Source organism: Oreochromis aureus, linkage group 2 (assembly GCF_013358895.1).
Source record: "Oreochromis aureus strain Israel breed Guangdong linkage group 2, ZZ_aureus, whole genome shotgun sequence".
NCBI classification, from domain to species: Eukaryota; Metazoa; Chordata; class Actinopteri; order Cichliformes; family Cichlidae; genus Oreochromis; species Oreochromis aureus.
The window spans coordinates 8,550,417-8,571,701 of NC_052943.1; the positions used below are offsets into that span (position 1 = coordinate 8,550,417).

A 21,285-nucleotide genomic window follows, 5' to 3' on the forward strand; every position below is an offset into this window, starting at 1 on the left:
AACTCTGTCTGACGAAAAAAGGAAGAGAAGGGAAGAGTGGCCCCTTATTGCTCACTGCACTGGTTCCCAGCAGGAGCCTTATGATGCCGCAGTTTGGTTTTGACATTTTGTGAATGTTGTTTCTGAAACATGCCAATCTCATTGATTTAATATGGCATGCTGTTTTTGTCAAGCCCAGGAGCTTATATAAAGAGTGTGTCTGTGAGCTAACACATGCACAGTGTGCATACATTCATCACTGATTTTGGTGTATAAAGATCCCTTGCATATTTGAAACAAACATGTGTAAGCAGACCATTTAGAGAGATATGTATTTTTCACAGTATTGAAAAAAAAAAGAGACCAGAGAGTAATCCTGTCATAAAAAGAGCTTGTCTCAAAAAGTGGCCTTAGCATCTTTCGGTAGCACAAATCAAAGATGAAGACATTTTTAACAAGTTCAAGCTAAAGTTACCACCTGGTTACTTTGGTCTGCTTTCCATTATATCGACTGTTCCTTAAAAGCACAAGAGTTTTGTCTGTAAAATGGGATTAGCTCATTCAGTATAATGATTTAAATGTCTACTCATTATTTATTTTTTACTTATTTTGCCCATCCTTTCATGATAATACCAAGGTATTACAATGATTTGTATAATTATCCAGGTAGCACACAACATTGTTGTTGACAAGCACCGTCAAGCTCCAGACAAGCTAGACAAGCTCTGCCTGAGTTTTTGAAAGTTTTCCAAATGGCTCCAGCCCCCGTGCAACCCTGAATTGGATAAGTGGCAGAGGATGGATGGATGGATGGAAAATAGTAACACTCTATCTTAGATTTTTGCTCCTCCCACTGGTTGACCATGAGCATGTGATGTCACACGGGTAATCGAATGTGCAACTCAGAGAATCTGGGTTGAATTGGCGATCTTCGATTGATGCTTTAAAACGCTGACCTTCAGTGGGCTGCCCTAATCATTTTTTGCATCACATTACATTGTCCCTCGGTTTCCATGTAACAGCGCTGCATTTGTAATCACTGATTACACCCTCTGAGGTCGGGATGGCTCACTTCATTTGAAGTTAGATGTTCCAGAAGACTAATGCAGCTTTTGTGAATGCTTTTGTTGCAGACTAGTTACTATAATAACAGAGTGTGGCGAGTCAGATGCTCCATCTACTCAGAACTCTTATTGGTTCCTTTTTTATCAGAGTCCATTCAGCCTCTCTCTAAGGGATGTTGGAGCGTAGGAGTACATTTGGCTCAGACTTTTATTGCGATGCAGAAATCTCTCTGCTGTAGGAGAACAAAGGGTCTTCTACAGTAAGTGTGCACGGCTCTGGACTCAGACCAATATAAAGAGAAATAAAATGTACTTTTTTTCTCTTCTATATATGAGACCTGTACTCACATGATGCACCAGTGTGGTCATTTTGAATAATGCTAAATATGATTTGGACTGCCAGAATTTAACATGTCCCATTAATCAGGCACTGGAGAATTGGGGAGGAGGGTGTTTAATGGCATGTACTTGGTGGAGTGCCGTCTTGCATTAAGGGCTAATAACCTGACTTAGAGTCAGCACAGCACCCACCTACCCATACTCCCCCTCTCCTTCCGCCTCCATCACTCCAGCTGTATTTATTACGGGCTGCAAGGCCACAGTGATGAGACGATCAATATTTCTGGGATGATGAGGGAGAACTCATGCAATCGCTCTCTCTCTCTGTTTCTCCCTTGGCAGTGCTTCAGCAGGTAGAGAGATCAAAGCGGAGGACCTCTGAGATGCTGTTGGAGAAGAGACTGATGAAGTCCTCTGTGCTGTGTGTCCTCTAAACACACACACTCCATCACACTGTCCTATGTCCTTGCTATGTCCTGATTAAAAAGTTTGACCTGATGTATTTTATCTTGACTAGAATTAGTCCCATCACTCCTGTTCTCAGATGGTGTGAGAAAATCCAAACAGAAAAGACTTCATTTAAAATTGCGATGGAAAATTGACTATCTGTGTATCTGCAAATGTGTGAATGGATGGCCTTTATGAAGCCTCCTTTGTCAAGCATTTCTGTTTTTTCAGGGAATCAATATGTGGAGCTTTTTTATGGCATAACTTGAAATCAAACACAAATCATGTGCAATTGAAGCAGAAACTGTTTTTGAAAAACAACCTGACATATAGGCCTGGCCATTAGCTGCTGTCATTAGAATTTAATAGTACTTATTTACTTAGCTTTACTGCAATGTATCCTGCCGTTATGAAGACTAGAATACTAGGAAAAATCTGTTTTAGAAATAGTTGTAGTGGTATTTATTTGACCCTATGGTAATTTAAAAGTATAGTTTGTGGTGCTTTTATTTTTTGTAAAGGATGTGGACAACATTTTATTGGTATTAATAGGCTGGATATGAATAAGGTGGAGTGACTGTTAGACGTACAGCAAATTTATTTTAGTGTATCTCTAAAATATATATCCATATAGTAGGATTTCGCGCAAGGCTGTTGTATTGAATAGAACAACATTGTAACGAATTACTTTAAAAAGCAGGAAAAAAAATCATCAGCAAGCTGCTGTGTGTATTTATGGTATAATGCAGTACTTTTTCTTCGGTGAACACAAGAGCCAACGTTAAGCTTCAATAATTTATTTAAGTTCTGTGATTTTAAGTTTAGTTACTTTGTGTTTAAGCTTTAATTACTTGAGATGCAGGTCATGGTTTCTTGGTCAAGAAAATAAGCCACAATGACCAAAACACTTAGCATTTGGTTAGTTCTCATCTTGAATATGGCAGCATTCCCATAACTGTGCAGTGTAAAGAGTGCAGGAAGTTCAAGTACATGTTATTAGATTTTACAGTAATAAACCTTTCAGTATGGTTGCAGGCAAGTTATCAAAACTATAATGTGAGACTTGTATTGTATATGGCAAAGTACTGTGATTTTTCAATTCTTTTACAGTAATAAGCTGTTGATATAGAAAACAATAACTGTAAAATAGGAGTTCAAATTTGATTGCTGTAGCTGACGGTGCTTTGCTGTTAGTTAATGGGGAAACTTCTTACAGTGTGGTTTTTATTTATCATGCTTTTGCAGGTTATTTCTTATAGAGCTGTGTTTTCACAATATCTGATTATGTTCAAGTGTTTCACATTAGCTCGGCCTTTGAATGCTATGGAATTGGTTTATTGTAGGTCCATGTCTTGTGTAAAATTTACATAATAAACAAAATGCTTTATATAAAACACACTCACACAAACACACACACAAACACACACACACACACACACACACACACACACACACACACACACACACACACACACACACACACACACACACATATATATATATATATATATATATGAGTGAAGTGAGATAGCTTTTTTGCTTCTGGTACAGGGATCCTACTGAGCAGGGACCTGACTTTGTCAGATTGGCTTTTTTTGAATTTTGAAGCCTTTTCTACCATTTGCCCCCCAGCAATGAATACCTTTTAGTCCCCACATTGGATATGGATGTTTTTTTCGTGTATTATCATTTAACAGGGAGTCTGTGTGCCGCAGTCTCTGAGCAGAATTGTCCAGCACACATGTTCCATTTATCCAAATATCATTGAAAGTGGCCTGATTTTAGGTATTTACTAAATATGTGCATGCACGTATGCATTATGTTTTTGATCTGAAGTGAGGTTTTGCATATACAACTAAGCATATAGATTTCACCGGCAGACTGTCTGCTGATCCACGGCTGCGGCGGATGGTAATAGCTGCCTAGCGATAACAGCACCTCCAGAAACGTCAGGATTGGTTTCTCTCAGCGGTTAGGTGCCCTCCAACGGCTGCTGATACATTATAAATCATTTACACAGTCATTTTGGAATGCAATATCCTCCTCTAAATGCTGGCTTTTCTTCTCCATTGTTATTAGAGCAAACTCTGCAGTAGGCACACAAGGTTGAGAGGGACCCTAAGCCACAGAAATTGAAAATTGATCAAGCAGCGTGGGAAGGTGTTGTTACTGGTTCACCCTGGGACTGTTGATTAGCATTTGCAGCGCTGTCACTGGAGGGACCTGCTGCCTGTAGCGAACATCCTCCCCTCCCCTCTTTTGTGTTCATCCCAAAAAGTGATCTCTTGAATGAGCAAACAACAAGAATGACATTTAATTTATACCTTGTGCATAACTACTCCAAAGGGCTACGCAGTGAAAAGGCTGCCAACATTAAAAATGACATGAAATTTTTATCGTGTTATTACGCGTGTATGACTCCTACTGCTAGTTTTACCACTGCCTTTTGTCTAAATATTAACTGTTAATATAAACGTCAGACTGTAAAGTAGAGAATAATTACCTACTGACAGCTGATGGCTTTCACACTTCAATTGTCCTGTTAGCATTATTTGGTACATCTTGACAAGTTACCCAACACTTAATTGCAATATCCAAGTCAAAGACAGGTTCTTGATTATATGGATTGATGATTGCACTAAGAGCTCTGTCATGTTTATGTGAGCCATTTTTATGTCATGACTAAAAAATAAAAAAGGACTCAACAAGTGGATAAAAATGACTGATTGGAAAAGGGAGCAAACTAGTGGGTTTTCAAGGAACTGTCATTAATTTTTCTGTCCTCTTCTTTTGTAGCACTGGTTAGAAGATCTCACGAGCGGAGGGAGGACAGTGAATAAGGACCTCGCCACAGACAGGAACTGCGCAACTTTGACTGTCTCATCTGTAAGCTGGTGGGCTCCAGTATCCCAGCTGATGACTGTCCCTCAGGTGGCTGGACTACAGGGCTGAGTGGGAAGCCTGTGCATTTGCTGAGGGCGGTGCCCTGGCTTGTATGTTGGTCACTTGCACTTGTACTCGCTCACAAGGACCATGTGGTTTTCTCCCGGGAGAAATCGTTTCCCCTCGCAGAACTGGCACGGTGCCTATAATTGCACCAATTTCAACGTGTCCTTGTGGGTGTTAAGTTTTTGTTGGTGCTTTGCGGCTGTGAGCGGTCAGAACTACCACCCCACTGTGAACACACAGTATGGGAAACTCAGAGGGGTGAGGGTCCCCCTGCCTAGCGAGATTCTCGGGCCGGTCGACCAGTATCTGGGGGTTCCGTACGCTGCCTCCCCCGTGGGAGAAAAACGCTTCATGCCCCCGGAGCCTCCATCTTCCTGGTCAGGAATCAAGAACGCCACCCATTTTGCTCCTGTCTGCCCTCAAAATATACACAATGCCGTGCCAGAGATAATGATGCCGATATGGTTCACTTTCAACCTGGATATAGTTACCACATACATACAAGATCAACATGAGGATTGTCTTTACCTAAACATCTATGTTCCAACAGAGGATGGTGAGTGTGTCGAGTACACAGGAAGAAACCAAACCTCTCCTCCTCTTCTTTCCTGTCTCTGCTTCCCACTTCCTTCTGTCTTCTTCTCTAAGATTTGTGCCACCTTTGTTTTTTGCGCGAAGCATGAACCGTTGTTTAGCGCATGCTGTGTCCGTGTCCATCATCCGACATCCCATCTTGACTAGATCTCTCATTTAGTCTTTTCATCAACTCTCCCCTTCCATGCCACTGTTAGAGGTTCCTCTTTTGATGACTAAATGACTTCTTAAATATGACTTATTGAGAAAAATAAATAAAAGAAAACGAAATCTAATCAGACATGAAACAGATTGGAAATACTCGGTGCACCTTCCTACCCTCACTGTCTTGATTGTTCTGGGGATATTAGCAATTAGTAGCCTGCCTCATAAGTGAATGATCTTCTGTAGGGTTGGTGAAATATTCTGTCTGGTACATGAGAGGCCTGTGGCATCAGCCTGACCTATGTAAGACCCTTTACTCTCCTTTCTATTTCTAGTTTGTCTTTCCACAAAGAGAAATGCAAGAGGAGACTTTGTGCAAAAAGGCAAACACAGATTGGGAATTTGTGAAGACTCACATTGCTAAAAGTGTTTGATTTCTATATATCTCTTTTAAACAGCCCCTATTCTTTATCACTTGAAGGAGAGCCACACAGGAAAATGGGCTTGAAATCTTAAGTGCTCTGAGAGTCGCACATACAACGTCAAATAACACTTAACAGATTCGGATGTGAGCTCCAAAATCTTCCACAAACTAGCCTGTCTGCCTTCCGTGTGGTCGTAATGGGTCTTAAATAGAAGTGCATGTGAATATGGGCTTCTTGTGTCCCAGGGTGCAGCAAATTCATTCCACCATTTTGGAATATTTCTGCAGCAACACCCCAGTTACTTTTTCAAAAGGTCCTCTGTTGTTCTTGTTGTTGATGAAGACCGGGAGGGTGGGAGGAGGAGGGAAAGAGGGAGAAGACGGGTTCTAACTCAGTCTGAGTTGTTGCATGTCACATGCGATTTTTTCCAGAGCTCTCTGTTATTTTGTAGTTTTTCCATTCATTTTACAGTCAAAAGAATATCCAAGGAATGTGCCAGGAAACCCAACAAGAAAATGTGTAGAAAAGGAGGTATGTAAAAAAAAAAAAGAAAAAAAAAGAAAAAAGAAAAACATGGAACGAAAGGGAGGAATTGAAAGAGTGAAAGAGAGAGGAGAGTGATGGGTGCATCCTTCCAAAGCCGCCAATATCACCACCTATCAACTCCCAAATCAAAGTGCTAATTGGGATGAACATGGGACTTGTGACTCAGATCAACCTTGACATGAGTGTGAAAGATGAGTGAGTGGCTGTGCTGTGCTGCATGCCTGTGTGAGTAAGTGTGTGTGTGTTCAGCTTGTTGTGTTGTTTAAATGTGCGAGCTGAAGTCAAGGAGTAAAACTGCAGGTCTCCAAATAAGCAGCAGAATTTTTGTTCAGCGATAGATTGTGATGTCTACTGATAACCTGTGTTTTTTTTCACAACACTGTGTGGATTGTTCATGTTTAAAGTGCATTTGTTTAAAGGTAAATCCAACTGTTGATTAAATCAGAAGCATAAATGCCGTTTTAAATGAATATTTTTAATATTTTAAGCTATCCCTGAAATGTTAATTTGCTACACAAGGAACTTGAGTCACGTTTCAGACGGCACTTAAGCCGCTTATTGAAAGTATTCGTCAAGCACGACACCTGAAAGCACCCCAGCATCAGCGGTTGATTTAATTTTCACCAAAAAAAGTGTAACGCCACCTCTATCTCAAATTGATTATTCCCATTGTTCAAATAAGGGGCGGTGGGGTGTTTTACTGGAACGACAGCTTTGATCTATCCGTGTGGCAAATGGCCTCACGCGCAGCCACGGAAAAGCACATCACAATTTTATTAGCAGCGGCTAAAGCAGAACCACTGGTGACAAAAGAGTGTTAATTTTCCCAGCTTTCCCTTAAGGCACCGGGGGCCCTTCCAGGTAGCCTTAAAGTTGTGATCCTGAGCATATCTCGCTGCACAGTAAAGATTCCGTTTCAGCTGGGAGACCTCTGCTGTTGATTTCCACGGAGGCAGGAGACAGCTCTTGGCCTCACTCTGTGCCTCGTACATTCAGCTTTGGTAAACCAATTTTGTTCGAGACAGACTAGCCCTTCAGGCACTTCTGCTTCTGAATTAGTCCCAGTTGTGGAATATACACAGAAATATCTATTTAATATTCCCCTTCCAGTTGGAATTTTTCAATTATCTTCCCCGTGTTTGGTAATGAGAAAATGGTTTATCATAAGTTTTATATGTTGGTTGTTCTGACATATTATTGTGCAGAGAGCTGACTGTTGTATAGTTCCTCTGTTGTTATAAACACAAAGTTCATCATTTTCAGTCTATGGAAACTCTTTATATGATATTCACCTTTTTTTAAAACTGCTTCCACTAACCATAGCTTTTGCTGACTCACCCGAGAAAATGAAGCATAATTCATTCTTACCAGGCGCACTTTGGTTTCGGTCATAATAAAATAAATAAATAAATAAATACTTCGAACAAGGAAGATTTTTTTTAAAAAAATGGAATTTGAAGAGGAAACATTTCATGAGTCATGTGAATGATAATATATATTTTTAATTGTTGTTCTTTAGTTCCTACTTTTGGTTAAATCCTCTCTGTAAAATTATATGTAAATGCACTATAACCAAGTGTATCTCTGTGCATGTACACAGATATGCACACACAAGGTTTTATGTTTTTGCAGTACAGCCCGGTATAATGCAGTAGAGTCATACACACTGCTCATATTCAGTACCAATAACGTCTCCACTACCAATTTTCCAATCTGTAACCGTAATTGATTTTCAGAAAGAAAAAAGGTGATTCTGGATGAAATGGTTGTGTGATTGTTGCCAAGCAACAGTATGCAGTTGTGACAGGAGCTGAGTAAATGGCATGAAGCACCTTTGCTGTAGTGGTGATGCTGATCAAGTGAGAAAAGTACAAATCCCTAAAAGACACATCGGATGTGATCGTAATAAGATTCCTGCGTGCATGAGGTAAAGTCTTCCCATACAATGACTCAGACAGTGTTTTGCATAGTAAACCCACAGTAAAAAAAAAATCATGGTTAAATATGAGGTTATAGAATTCAGTTATAAAGGATTCATTTCCAACAAACAATAGAGAAAGCCTATCGTATGGATTCTGTGCCATTAGCGTCCTGCAGAGCATTGTGCAAGTAAAACATCTGATGCACTGATATCAAAGCTGCGGCTCATTTTCCTCCATTAAACAGAGGGAAAGCCTTTAAACCTCTCTAGCAGTGCCCTGAACAAAGATCAAAGAAAGACTCCTTAAATAAAAAAATAACATAAAGCTAAATACAGATTGCACTAGCTGTTTATTTTTTCAATACCAGCATGGTTGATTGTTAGAGTGAGCGCAGGTTTTGCAGCTAATTTTGACAGGGCTAATTCACCAGAGCGTTTCTCTTTGTTCATAAACAATCTGATGTTTGCACTGACCACAGTGTTGCTCTGGAAGAGCGAGCGAGAAAGACAGACACGGTCTCTGCCCTCTACCGAAGTGCCACAAATCCAAGATGTCCGAGCAGGTAGCGTTTGAGGTCATGTGTAGGTGATCTAATGTGCAACATCAGCACCGTAGCCCACTGCTCTTTTGCTCTCTCTGATGTGGCTTTACAGCACGTACCGAGAGCACGGAGCAGCGACGGCGCTGGAGACACTGGAGCCTTGGTTATATCACTCAGTCATTTTCCTGCTCTGAGTCAGAGTGAATGGAGTGAAGAGGGGGGTAATGATGTGCGGGGACTCAGCTAAGCAGTATTCAGCCTCAGAGTGCTAGATTGGCTGCAGATGGGTCAATTTTGTGAGGACAAACCCCGACGAGGTCAATGTTTATCTGTAAAAGAGCTTTGCATTGTTAAATTGATCGACAAACACGAAAAAAAAAAGACCTGTAAATTCACATGCTTTCGACGAGGTGGAGTTCTGGTTATAATACGTTCCTGCTGCACCGTGCGCTTCTTGTTTGTATAATGCTCACATTATTTCGTACCAGGTTTTACAGCGTGTCGCTTTCATTGCTTGCAGCCTGCTTGTAAAACCCGTCCTCAGAGTCCTTCATGCTCACGTCTCTGAATAACGCTGATTCTGAGAGACACTCTGAGATCAACCTTTCCGACTCCTAAATTCATCCCTCATCATGAGTCCATTTGAGATAAGTGCAGCAAAATCTGTTGTACGTTTTGGCTTGATTTGGACCACTCAACTATCATTCCTATGCAGCCCTCATAGGCAGCAGGCTGCCATGTGTTACTCAGCTCAGTGCCAGTACTGAACAGTCCGATCGGTTGCCAAACCTGTAGATTAACTACCCCAGAAGAAACATGGTACAGTTTTTTTTCTCCATCTTACCAGATGACCTCCAGATGCTAGAAAGATGTGAAAACTGTATAAGAGCCCCAGTCCTGGTTAGACTGCAGCAGGGCCGCAACAAACAGTAACACACCATGGTAATCCTGTTGGTTGGCTGACTGTGCTTGCCTCGAGGAAGGAGGGGCTGCTCCCTGAGTGCTGCCGAGGAGATCTGTACGCCAAGCAGACAGGGCAAAAACTTTCCAAGAAAACAAGAACAAATATTGGCTTGTGTGATTCGAAAACAGAGCAGATGCCCCTTGTTTTTGTTTTAGAGAAAATTGCTCCTATGATCTTTTACAATTATCTATCTGGGATGTTTGATGACCCCGGTGAGGGAAGGCTGTTGCCGGCCAGCAGATGCAATCGCGCTGACTTGAGATGCAAAGCATGACCTAAGCAGGAAGTTCCTATTCAGTGGCCTCCTGCTGCTGTGCTGTCCAGCTTCCCCAGTCAATCCAAGGCTCAATATCTCTGTTCTGTTCTTTGTTTATCCCAAATTAAAAAGAAATGGTGGACACAGCCTGTGGAGTCTTAAAGCCCATTTAAAGAGGAAAAAACAATTTGTTGCATCTCCTATCTCTTGTTAAGATAGACCGAGCTTCCACAGCCCCTCGCATTTCCTCTTAAGTGTGATAAATTATTCACACGCATGTCCCTGGCCACACTGTGACATATAATGCTACACGTATATTTTCGTAAAGAATTCAGTCTTCCAAATTTGGTATCTTAAAAAAATTGAGCAGTACTTTCACACACATCATGCATTTGTAATTGCACACCTGTCTGTGTGTTTGGGAGGGATAAAGAGATTAATGGTGCCTTGCGGACTTTACTTGTAAGCAAGCACCACAATGCGTTGCTATTTGTCTCCTTGAGGTGTAAGATAAATATTAAGGGGAATTTATGATTTTTAAACATTCAAAATGATCCATTGTTCACATTTACACTTGCTTGTTAGCTTGCGGTCTTCATCTTTACTGCCTTCGCAGGGCTGGAATTGCAGTGCCCACGTACTCGTGTGTAGGGACGTATAGTGAAACGAATATATCCAGCGATACCAGTGCCATTATTGATTTTGCTTACGGGCGTGTTTATTAATTTCCATATTGATTCCCCATTGTGTTAGGTTGCATTTATACTCAGAAGCCTGCGGCCTCTGTGAAACTTGTCCCTTTCTATTATGAAGCTGTCGTCGGGCAGAAAGACAGCTTGCTGGCCTTTATTTGTTTTGGGAGTTTTTTTGTATTTATTTGTTTATTTATTTTTGTCAAATTTTTGGGAGCAGCTGAATCACAGTGTGAGTTTTGGCTGTCCTTTACAGCAGGATTACAGCCTCCTTAACCTTTTAGCTGCATTCTCCATCATTCTCTCTTATGTGTCCCTCCCAAGCTGTGCCTTCACCTCTATGTAGGAAGACAGATTGAGGGAGATGGAGACAGACAGACAGACAGAGAGGGAAAGAAAAAAACGACAGAAAGAGAAAAAGAGAGAAGAACAAGGAAAAACGGCCACCTGAGGATTACAGACTGAATATAACTGCTCTAAATTGTCAAGGCTGCAACATTTCACATTTCACTAAGTCCCTTTCCACATTCTGACCTTTCTGATATTTAACTCCAAGGCCCGTCTATTGTCAGCGAACCCTTTTCCAGCAAAGGAAAGGCAGTTAACATTCAGCCCTTCCACGATGTATTGAGTGAATTGTGGATTCAGTCAAGAAGCCTCCAGAGTGTGAGAGCACTCTGTATCTTAATGTCTGTGTGTAAGTGCGTGGGTGTATGTGTACATACGTATGCATGCTTGGGTTTATTCATGTAAAACTATATAGCAAACTAGGCTGTCTTTTATTTGCACTTTCCCCCTTTATGAAATGTTTCATTTCGATTTCCTCCGTGTAACGAGTAAGCCCAATCGAGTGCGATTTCGTTTGAACCCGATTTGATAAATGCGACAGGTTTCTATTTTACCTGTCAAGGAACATGAATAATAGCTGTTATTCTACATGCCTGCCTGTTTTGAAGCAATGCAGATTTAGACACCTGAAGGCCAGCTATTCAAAGAGGAAACTCGGCACTTCATTGTAGTTTTATTTTAATGGCGCACACTTTTCACTGTGGCATCGCTTCAAACATTCAAGGTCAAGTATAGGATCGCCGGCTGAGTCACTGCAGATGTCACATATTTGCAGTCCCTGGTAAAGATCCAGCGATTGACACACACACGGGCTCACAGACAACAATTCAAAATGACAGAGCTCGCCTGTCGACACCTGCGCCCGTCTTGAGGATTATTTCTCAGTAACCTAATTGTTTTAGCATGTCGATAGCAAAGGCATTCTATAATCACTGTGTTTCTATCATTTATAATTCATAGCAAGGCCTGAAGCTTTTTATTTATTATTTATTTTGTAATTAAATCTGTATTTGTTTAAAGACAAGAAGCCTAAACCAAGTGTCCCTAGAGAGGCCTTTAGGTTGCATAAACCCTACAGCAAATACAGAACCCACTGCACAGACTCAACAATAAATAAGTATATATATGCACATTAAAAAAACACAAAGCCTGAGCAGATTGAAGGGACAATACAAAACACAAAGCATGATGCAATATGAAATGAAAATTTCCATCTTTAGAAGCTACAACAAAACGTGTTTGTACAAAAGAGGATTTACGGGGCACCTTACAATTACAGCCAGATGCTCCACACACTACTTAGCCCAGAACTCATTATTTACGAGGCTGGTATTAGCAAATGTAATAAAATGATGGAAACAAAACTTATTTCATTTCTTGAGCGATGATCTTGAGACTAATTTCAAAGAGAAAAAGCAAGCAGCCTCTGATGAGTCTTCTTGCTATTTTTGGATGCTTCTGAAATCTAACGTTTGAATAATGCAAGGTTGAGATATTTTATGTCTCAAACCTGTTCAATACAGTGCCTATTAATCTTTAGTTTAAACCCATTTATTTTTATTGAGGACCAAGGCCCGGAAGAATTGTTTTTCATGCTGAGTATAAAACACCAGTTTCCAATCCATGCTGCTGTTAAATGACCGCATTTATGAGCGGATCATCTCCATACATTTAAAAACTTGTTTCAAGACAAGTTTTCGGTAAGTGGGTCATACTGTATATATAAAGGCGACATAATCATCGTCCACTGTTCTAAAGATTTAAACAAACCAAAAATAAGTTTATATCAGATAAATAAAATGTGCAAGGTTTATGATTAACAATACCATGATTTAATGTGTGAAACGCCTTTTTAAGATCCAGAGAAAACTGCACAGAGTTCTTCACCTTTATCAAATGATGACTTAAGTTGTTCTATAAAAAAAGCAATTAGCAGTCTCTGTGGAATAATTCAGGTGGAATCTAATGGCTGTAGACAATGGTTTGACTCTACTTTCTTCGTGAAATGGTGAGCTACGACTTTTTACTGAAGATTCGAAAATACAGGTAGGATACTAATTGACTATAATTGCATATCTGATGAGCTGCTCCTGATTTATAAATTAGCATCACTCTGCCTTATTTTAAAAAAAAGTCCTGATGATAATGGAAAGGTTGACAAAATCCTTAGTAGTTTTTTTTACTTTTGTAAAGGTAGTGCACTGGTTTAAAATAAATGAATTCATTAGAAAAGCACTTATAGTTACTACCCCAGTTTTATGTTTACTCATTGTTGGCTGTAACTCATAGTATTTATTTCCTTTGTCATTGCTGGGGTAGGGCTATGATACTGATACTGAGTTACAGTATAAGCAGCATGTGTCTTAAATCTTGGATAACACGGGTCTCTTACACTGTAGACTTTATTAATAGAGCTATGTTCATGAATTCATCGAACTTCACTGGATCAGGTTAAACATTTCTTATTTGATTGATTGCTATTCGTTTTTAGTAATCAGTTTATTTATATAGAATTTAAAGAAAGTCTTACAAAACAATCTGATAAAAAATACAATAAGAACATCACACTTAACAAGTTCCTTCCTAAAATTGTCCCATTTTACAACAATTAATATACTGTGTATAGTTTTAGGTTAACAGTTAACTTCAGTAATGTTAATTTGATGTTGTAGACAACACTTCATATGACTTAATTATCTGCTCTCTCCTGATAAAAACAAAAGAATTAATTTGTTACCTGACAGATTTTGTGATTTGCATGTCATCTTTAATAATTTGATAGGAGTCAAATGTTGTAATTAACATTTGAAGTGTTGACCGATCGTTGTTACAATCACCAAAAAGAGAAAGATTTCAGATTTAAGGTTGATTGATTTCTGTTATTTCTCTGTAATCATTAAACACACTGTCAAAAGCAGGAGGATTTTATAAAATCATAATCCAAAAGGCTACTTAAGACAAAAAAGTAATAGCTATTAAAAATTAATAGCAAGAATCAGACTCTATTACAATTGTTGAATATTTATTGAGTTTCCAGTGCAGATTATTGCTCCCTCTCCTTTCCTAGTTTTTCTGTGCTTTCTGTTTGTACCCAGGGACATACATTAATAGCAGCTTTGAATCAATTAGCAACGTCTTATTTAATCATGTTTAGGAAGTAAACTGCAAACTCTAAAATGTCCACCAAATATTCCCTTTGGTTTATTATATATAGGTCTCATATGACTTTTACATAATTTATGAAGTTTATGTTCACTCAGTAATTTTTTCCTGCAAATACTCATTTGAGACTTTGTCCAGATCTCCTATCATGCAGGTCCCTCTTTGGGCCTTATTCTTTAGCATTTTAAGACAGCGAGTGTTCTCCACGGGGCTTCCTTTTCCCTGTTCGACAAAGCCGTTGTCACTCTCACTGTTATGGCCCCCTCATGTGACCGCATCTCCACAGTTGCATCAGCCACTGCCACCTGCCTTCAACCAGAACCAAGCCAGACCAAATTCTGTCATTGTTTTCCAAGGTCTTCAACCATGTATATGGCTGCTGCCAACCGGGTTGACAGTTGAAAATTCCTGTGCAGCTATTACAGTCACCAGTTCTACAACAGTGAGCCATGCCAGTAATAGCACCCACTGCCTAAAGGCCCCAGCAATGCCAGCCTGCTTACTGGCATCATTTCTGTAGCTTGTGTTGTCTGAGTTTATGCAAAACTACTATTTAAATAAACAGTAGCCAGAGTTTGATATATGAAAGAAGAACTGGAAACAGTTAGCATTAGCTAGTATTGTCTATGTGTCCCAAAAATCCATAAAACATAGTTGGAGTTGGCTTGTTGTTCCTTCTTTGTCAAGATGGTGCCATTATGTATCTTATTTCTTTGTCACTACAGGCTGTGAAAATGCATTTAAAAAGGCAAAAAGAGAATAAAACAACATGATGCATGCCCAACAGGTCATGCTGATTTGTAGCTGCCTGACCTGCCGGTCTCCACCACAGCTCTATATTCTGTTCAGGCTGTTAATCTTCTTGTAGGTTTCTACAAAGCCAACATGATAGATGTGACATTTGATAACTTAATGGTAGCTGATTTCTACAAAGGGAGGTTGACATTAGCGCTACTTGAAGCAACACATTTGCTTCAGTAAGATCACTGTGCTGGCATAACTGGGCTGCTGACACAGAGGGCTCCAAAAATATATCCTGGCGCAGAAGTTACAACATATTCAGCAACATATTCACCAAGTAGCTGACTGGAACACCAGATTAATTATTTTGTTATACGAGTCCCACATTTCTGTTATTATTTGGCTGTAGATAGAGGGTAGATGGGATTTGAGAACCAATGCATTGGAATACTGTGCCTCTAAGTTTAGAAATTGCTTTTATTAATACTGATATGTTTTTTTCTGACTGTTGTGCATTGCAAAACAATGACTTCAAACGCATGGCAGCGGCCCCCATGCTGCTCTGTTTCTACTAAGAAAGTTGATACTCAGTAAGGAAAATGATAAAGAACATACTAGTAGACTGGATATTGGCATTATTATTAATCAAAATCTCATCAATAACAAATCGGTGTTGTTCACCAACAGTCCATTTACCTTTTGCTGTCAACGAGATGACACAAATGTTGGCATTTAAGCTTAAAGTTGGCATATTCATATCATTATCTTTGTTTATCTAAAAGTAATATAGCATGCTATACAGTCTGCATTATTCATTCACCCTATAATTGAAAAATGATGGGCAGATTAAACAAAGTTGCTGTACCAACCATGGCTCCAGTTCAGAGCATAAATTTGCTCAGTAAATACCATCACGCTCAGCCTTTTACATTATGCATAACACTGTATTGCATCTATCAATTAACAATGCATGAGGTATTCAAAGAGGACAACGCATTTATTCAAATAGAGCCTGTTTAACCAGTATCGATGAGGTCCACATTGCTTCTGACTTCTGTGAGTTATAGCGTTCAAGTCCGAGTCCACCAGACTGACTGCGTTTCCGGCATGAACGTCAGAAAAAGTTTCCTAATACTGTAAACTCTCCGTTACAGCAAATAGAGGATAGAGAGCTTCACGCTTTAACATTGGCTGAGTCTCGTGGTCTGAGTGCATCCACTTTTGTCTGCTGTGCCATTACTGTTTGGAACCTCTGTGCTTACTGGGATCTTCCCTACTGATCGGGAATCTACAGCACATTTCATGGTCCCCACCTCAATTTCCCCCAAGGTCATAAGAATAAAATAAAGGATTACATGGGCAGAGACCAGAAATTCCCTGTGAAATCATGTTCATTGCCTGCAAATTGATGTTAGAAGATGTGGCATTTGTTTCACGCAAGGGTCAAGCTTATCAATGCTGCAAAAACATTATTCAAATAAGACATCTTCTTGGAATAATGAATGGTTCTGTTAATTCAATGTCAATCAGCCCATTATATTTTGTTATCAATTTGTATTCATTCTGGTCTTTCACTGGAAGAAACACCCAAGGTCAATAAAAGCATTAGGATTTGCTGTAGTGAGTACAGAAGAGGAGCGGACCTGACTTGAACTGAACTGAACAGGCATCAAGATAACGGATCAGGGCATCACCAAAGATCTGCAAGGTTTATAAAAGAAATAGAAAAGATTAGAAAACATTTTTCTATTTTATTTGTATTCTCAATATTTTTAAAAGCTTGTCAGAGGAAGATTGACTGCTAAATGGATGGTTTTGATGGATTGCCCTGTTGACTAATCACCACTGATATCCTTAGACTGTGCTGCTGTTGAACAACAACAAATGACAAGGATGTCAAATGCTTATGGGAAATGGTAGGTGAAGATATAGCTTGCAGACCCAGGGGAGTACATTTATGTACTACTGCGACACACAGCACAAGGACAAGATATTAGCGACTCTTTTGGGCAAAGAGACAGACCAATTGCATGCATGATACATGCACTGTTAGGATTTATTCAGATCTCAGCAGCTCTGGGGAAATTGCATTTGTAGTTTAAAACGTTTCCTTTCAAAAAGCTTCCTGATTTTCCTGTGCTCAAGTATCATTTTTCTGTTATCAAGTTACAAATTAATACCAAGGAGACTTCCTAGAGTCTCCTACAGTGTTTAAATGCACAAAATCCTCCAAAGATCAACATAAAAAGAAAACAAAAATTGAATGAGTTGGTGTATCTGTTCGCTTCTCCAACAGACTAGAAAAAAGTAACTCACATAAATAGGCTTGGGTTGTTTTTCCTGATAAATTTTAAATGGCTTTTCTGAAAATGTCAGTGGTGTATGACTCTGCTACAGATACATGTTATAGTAGCAGTGAAGTTGTGTTCATATATAATTCTTTAGGATAGAAATGTTTGTTTTTCTCCTCATTGTAAGGGTTTTCTTTTTTTAAATGTTTGTAATCCTGCGATTGTATATGCTCTCTGTGCAAAATGAAAATTGTGTGGTGGGAATGTATTTAAATCAGCACTGTTGTAATTCGTGTGTACTTTTTGAAATGCCTCTCTTCCCATCTCTATTTTTCCAAACGTGCTATTTTGAATTTCCCTGTGCCTCTCTATGTCTCTCCCTGCTTCAATAACAGGGGCCCATGCAAAAAAACAGGGCGAGGATTTATCGGATAACGACGGTGATGAAGATGAAGGTATTTTCCATGGTGATCAAAGATGGTGCATGATTTTCTTACAAAAATGACACTGTTTTCTGATCATTTATGGATTTTTTTTTGTTTTGTTTTGTTTTGTTTTTTTGTTCCAATTGCAAATGCAATCATCAAGCACCCCTGTCACATTTCAATCTGTAGAGCAGTGTACTGAAAAAGAGTGCATGTGTGTGAATGTGAGCGATGCGAAGGCTCTTGTTCCTAAGCATCTGAATTCAGTCAGTGAAAGGAGTGTTTAGCTTTAGAGGCAGATGGGATCTAGTTGCTGACTAGATAACCAGGCTCGGGTTGAATAATTTTAATATCTCACACAGGGACTGGAGCAACTGTTATTACAAGGGGAGCGTCGGTAGTTAGAGCCCCCTTTTAAGGTGTGGCCAGTAGCTGAATTGGTGGCGATAATGACAGAGGGAAAGTGAAGCAGCAGTGTAATATCAGACTGTTCACCCGGAGTGCCGGCAGATTTAGATGAGGAGCGGCAGTTCAGGAGTGCTGCTGGAGAGGATTAGAGGCGAGAGGTGTAGAAAATGGGAAGTTGCTGCTCAGCAATCGCATTGTTCGCTTTCCATATTTATCTTGGGATATTCCTGGCTCAGGGTGGATCTCTGCTGAGATTAGAATGAGAGACGATTCTTGTGCTGCAACAGAAACGGCTTAAGTGTCTGAATCTAAATCAAACCCTTGATATCGCCCGCCCTTGTCCTCCTTTGCCATAGTAGGGCAGGTGATGCGAGCATGATGTCGGGTATCAAGGTAAACCCCTTGTTTTATGCTCCGTTTGTTTGTTCTGGACAGATTGGATCTTCGCGCATGATGTGTATATTTGGTGAAAATGATTCAACTGAATCTGGAGGGAAGCTTTTCGGGACTTTAGCACATGTTAAGGACTATGTTATGGACTGAACGTCACACCAAAGCGCCATGTCTTACCACTCATTTCTCTTAGATACTGACACAATGAGCACTGGATCGATCCTGCTTTGGGTTCTTTCCAGATATAGGGTGTCTTCTCCCTCCTTGCTCAGTGGGCTCTTCTCTCAAAAAGGAGCCTCATGCTGGCCTTGATCACAGAACAGGAAGCGTTGCCATAGCACCACTCTGACACACAGGTGTTTCCTCATTCAAGCCCAGGGCGAGCTGTTGCAACCGAAGCCAAATTGCCTTCAGTCTTCAGCTCGACTGTGTGCGTATGTGCGTGCGCGTGGAAGGTTTTTCTTCCTTCAAGCAAGCCCACATGCGACAGTATGCAGCCCTAAGTCCGTTTAAAATTGCTGACAAGTGCCGATCCCTTTGTCTGGCAAGTCTATGCATGCGTACACAGTGGCTTGGTCTCCAAGCTGTTGTGCTAGACTAGCCTCACTGAAAATGTGACAAGTCTATTCTTTACTGAGCGCAACTAATGCTATTTACAGAGCATCACCGTAGAAGTACAATACAGTCCCAGCAGAGCCTCTGAAACACTACTGTAACTAATGCCTGTGTGACAGAGTTGGCCATCAATCCCTAAACATGATCCAGAAGATTTTTATTGTTCCGGTGAATGTGTGGAACTGTCATGGCCCAACATATGAAAACCGCTGTTCAGGGACTCCTCTTTGTTCCTCTGTAATTCCCCCCGCAGAGAGCTGATGCCTCAGGAGGAAAAGACTTTACTCCCTGAAGGAGTAAAGTGCACAAACCACAAAGTCCTTGTAAGTCCTACGTACATTTGCTCTCACAAGTAGCACCGCTATTATTACCAAAAACTCTGCCTACAGTCAATGTACGGCATGCATTACCAGTGAAATTTAGACATTTGCACTCAAGTTAAAGGGCAAGTAGAATCACAACACGAGCATGACTCCCACTCTCACCCGAGCTGAGCTGGTGCACATCTTATCCACACATTCTCATTCAGTTGCGAGAGCTACTGTCTTGCCTGCTTTCCCTGTCTAACCCCCTCCATCTCTCAGTCTGTTCCTCCCAGCATTACCATGCGGTCTCAGTTGGCTGTCTGTCTATCCTGGCCTAATTTGCTTCCTCCCTACAATATATCTGAACTGCCCTCCTCCCTGTTATAGCCCCTCCAGACATGTTCTCAAAGTCAAATCAAAATAAATATTGGAACAATAAAGAATTTCTTTTATTGCCAAAGAAATATAACGTATGGAATCGTAATATATAAATTTACAATAAAGAGGCTGGGTAACAGCCAGTAAAAGGATTCAAATGAGACAAAGAGATAAGAGCAATGAAATATGTAGTCTGGAATATATTATACTGCACTACTATTATACTGATGTATTTCTTTCTAAGGCTCCATGTTTTTAACATTTGTGCCTGTTTATCCCTTCCTGTGTCTTGCTGTCTGTCCCTTTGTGTGTCCATCTGTCTGTCTGAGTAACAGTCAACCCATTGGCACCCCCAAAGTGCATTCAAATTCTGCACAACACTTCCGCCTGCAAAACAAGCGTGGAGGCCAAGTTGCTGTGATTTACACCAGCCCACAATCAAGACTCAATTTTACAGAGGCTGTTATTGCACTGTAAAGGGGAGTGCAAGCTTTCAATCACCTACCTGCTGCTGTTAGATAAAGGTGGGCATGTAAATAGAGTAAGCGAGTCCATGTAGGGGCTAAATCTTCCAGGTGGAACATGGCAATGGTGCTGAGGTAGAGTACCTAGTGATAGCCTGTGAGAAGCAGCAGTCCGCTCTCCACCTCTGGACTGTCTTGTACCACTGCTGCCTCAGCCCTATCCCAATGATGAAAAATAGAACTGTGTGTTTCTGTCTTTTGGCGCTTTGAGACTTTAGCTCTAATCAGAAGGAATGCCTCCACCTAGAGTGTGCACGCACACACTCAGACATGTACGCTCACATCCATTAAATCAGTGCACACACAAACTTGCTTGTTGCCCAGCTCTAGAAGCAAACACTTAAGAAGACAGCGAGCACATGCAGATACACGCACACTTACCCCCACACTTAGAGATGCTCGGGCTGTGCCAGAGAGCAGAGCTGAGCTCCACCTGCCTGGGTATTACCATTAATTCCATCGCACAGGCCTGACTGGATCCCTATCCAGCAAAGCCCTCAGCTCAGCTCAGGCAGCCTGGAGAGTGGCAAATCGACAGTGGGGGCAATTCACACACCATTTTCTCTATTCTGCCACTATCCTATTCTCTCTGATGTGGCAGAGAAGAGGAATCATGCCCCTTGAAGCCCATTTATGCAGAGATCTTTGGAATGCTACTGCTCAGCTTCTTTCCAAGATAAGCATTGCTGCTAATGGCTGATCCGCACGGGCATCATTTGAGCCATTTCAAAGGGTAGGAGAGCCAGACTGGTACTGTCATCTTTATTTTTTTCTTTGTCCTTTCCTCTTGAGTGGCACAAAATAATTGGGAAGGCAAAACATGTAAAAACAGA

General features: G+C 40.5%; 1 protein-coding gene across 2 annotated transcripts in view; it reads left to right on the top strand.

Annotated features, from left to right (window-relative positions):
- nlgn3a (neuroligin 3a) overlaps nt 1-21,285 on the top strand; it is a 128,582-nt gene that overhangs the window by 18,379 nt on the left and 88,918 nt on the right. The window contains exons 2-4 of one of the 2 annotated variants that reach the window (XM_031745243.2): nt 4,626-5,334; nt 6,413-6,472; nt 17,800-17,859. In XM_031745243.2, coding sequence (XP_031601103.2) covers nt 4,863-5,334; nt 6,413-6,472; nt 17,800-17,859 — 592 coding nt within the window. In that variant the 5' untranslated portion in view covers nt 4,626-4,862. The remainder of the gene's footprint in view (nt 1-4,625; nt 5,335-6,412; nt 6,473-17,799; nt 17,860-21,285) is intronic. The other variant, XM_031745248.2, reaches the window with a different exon arrangement.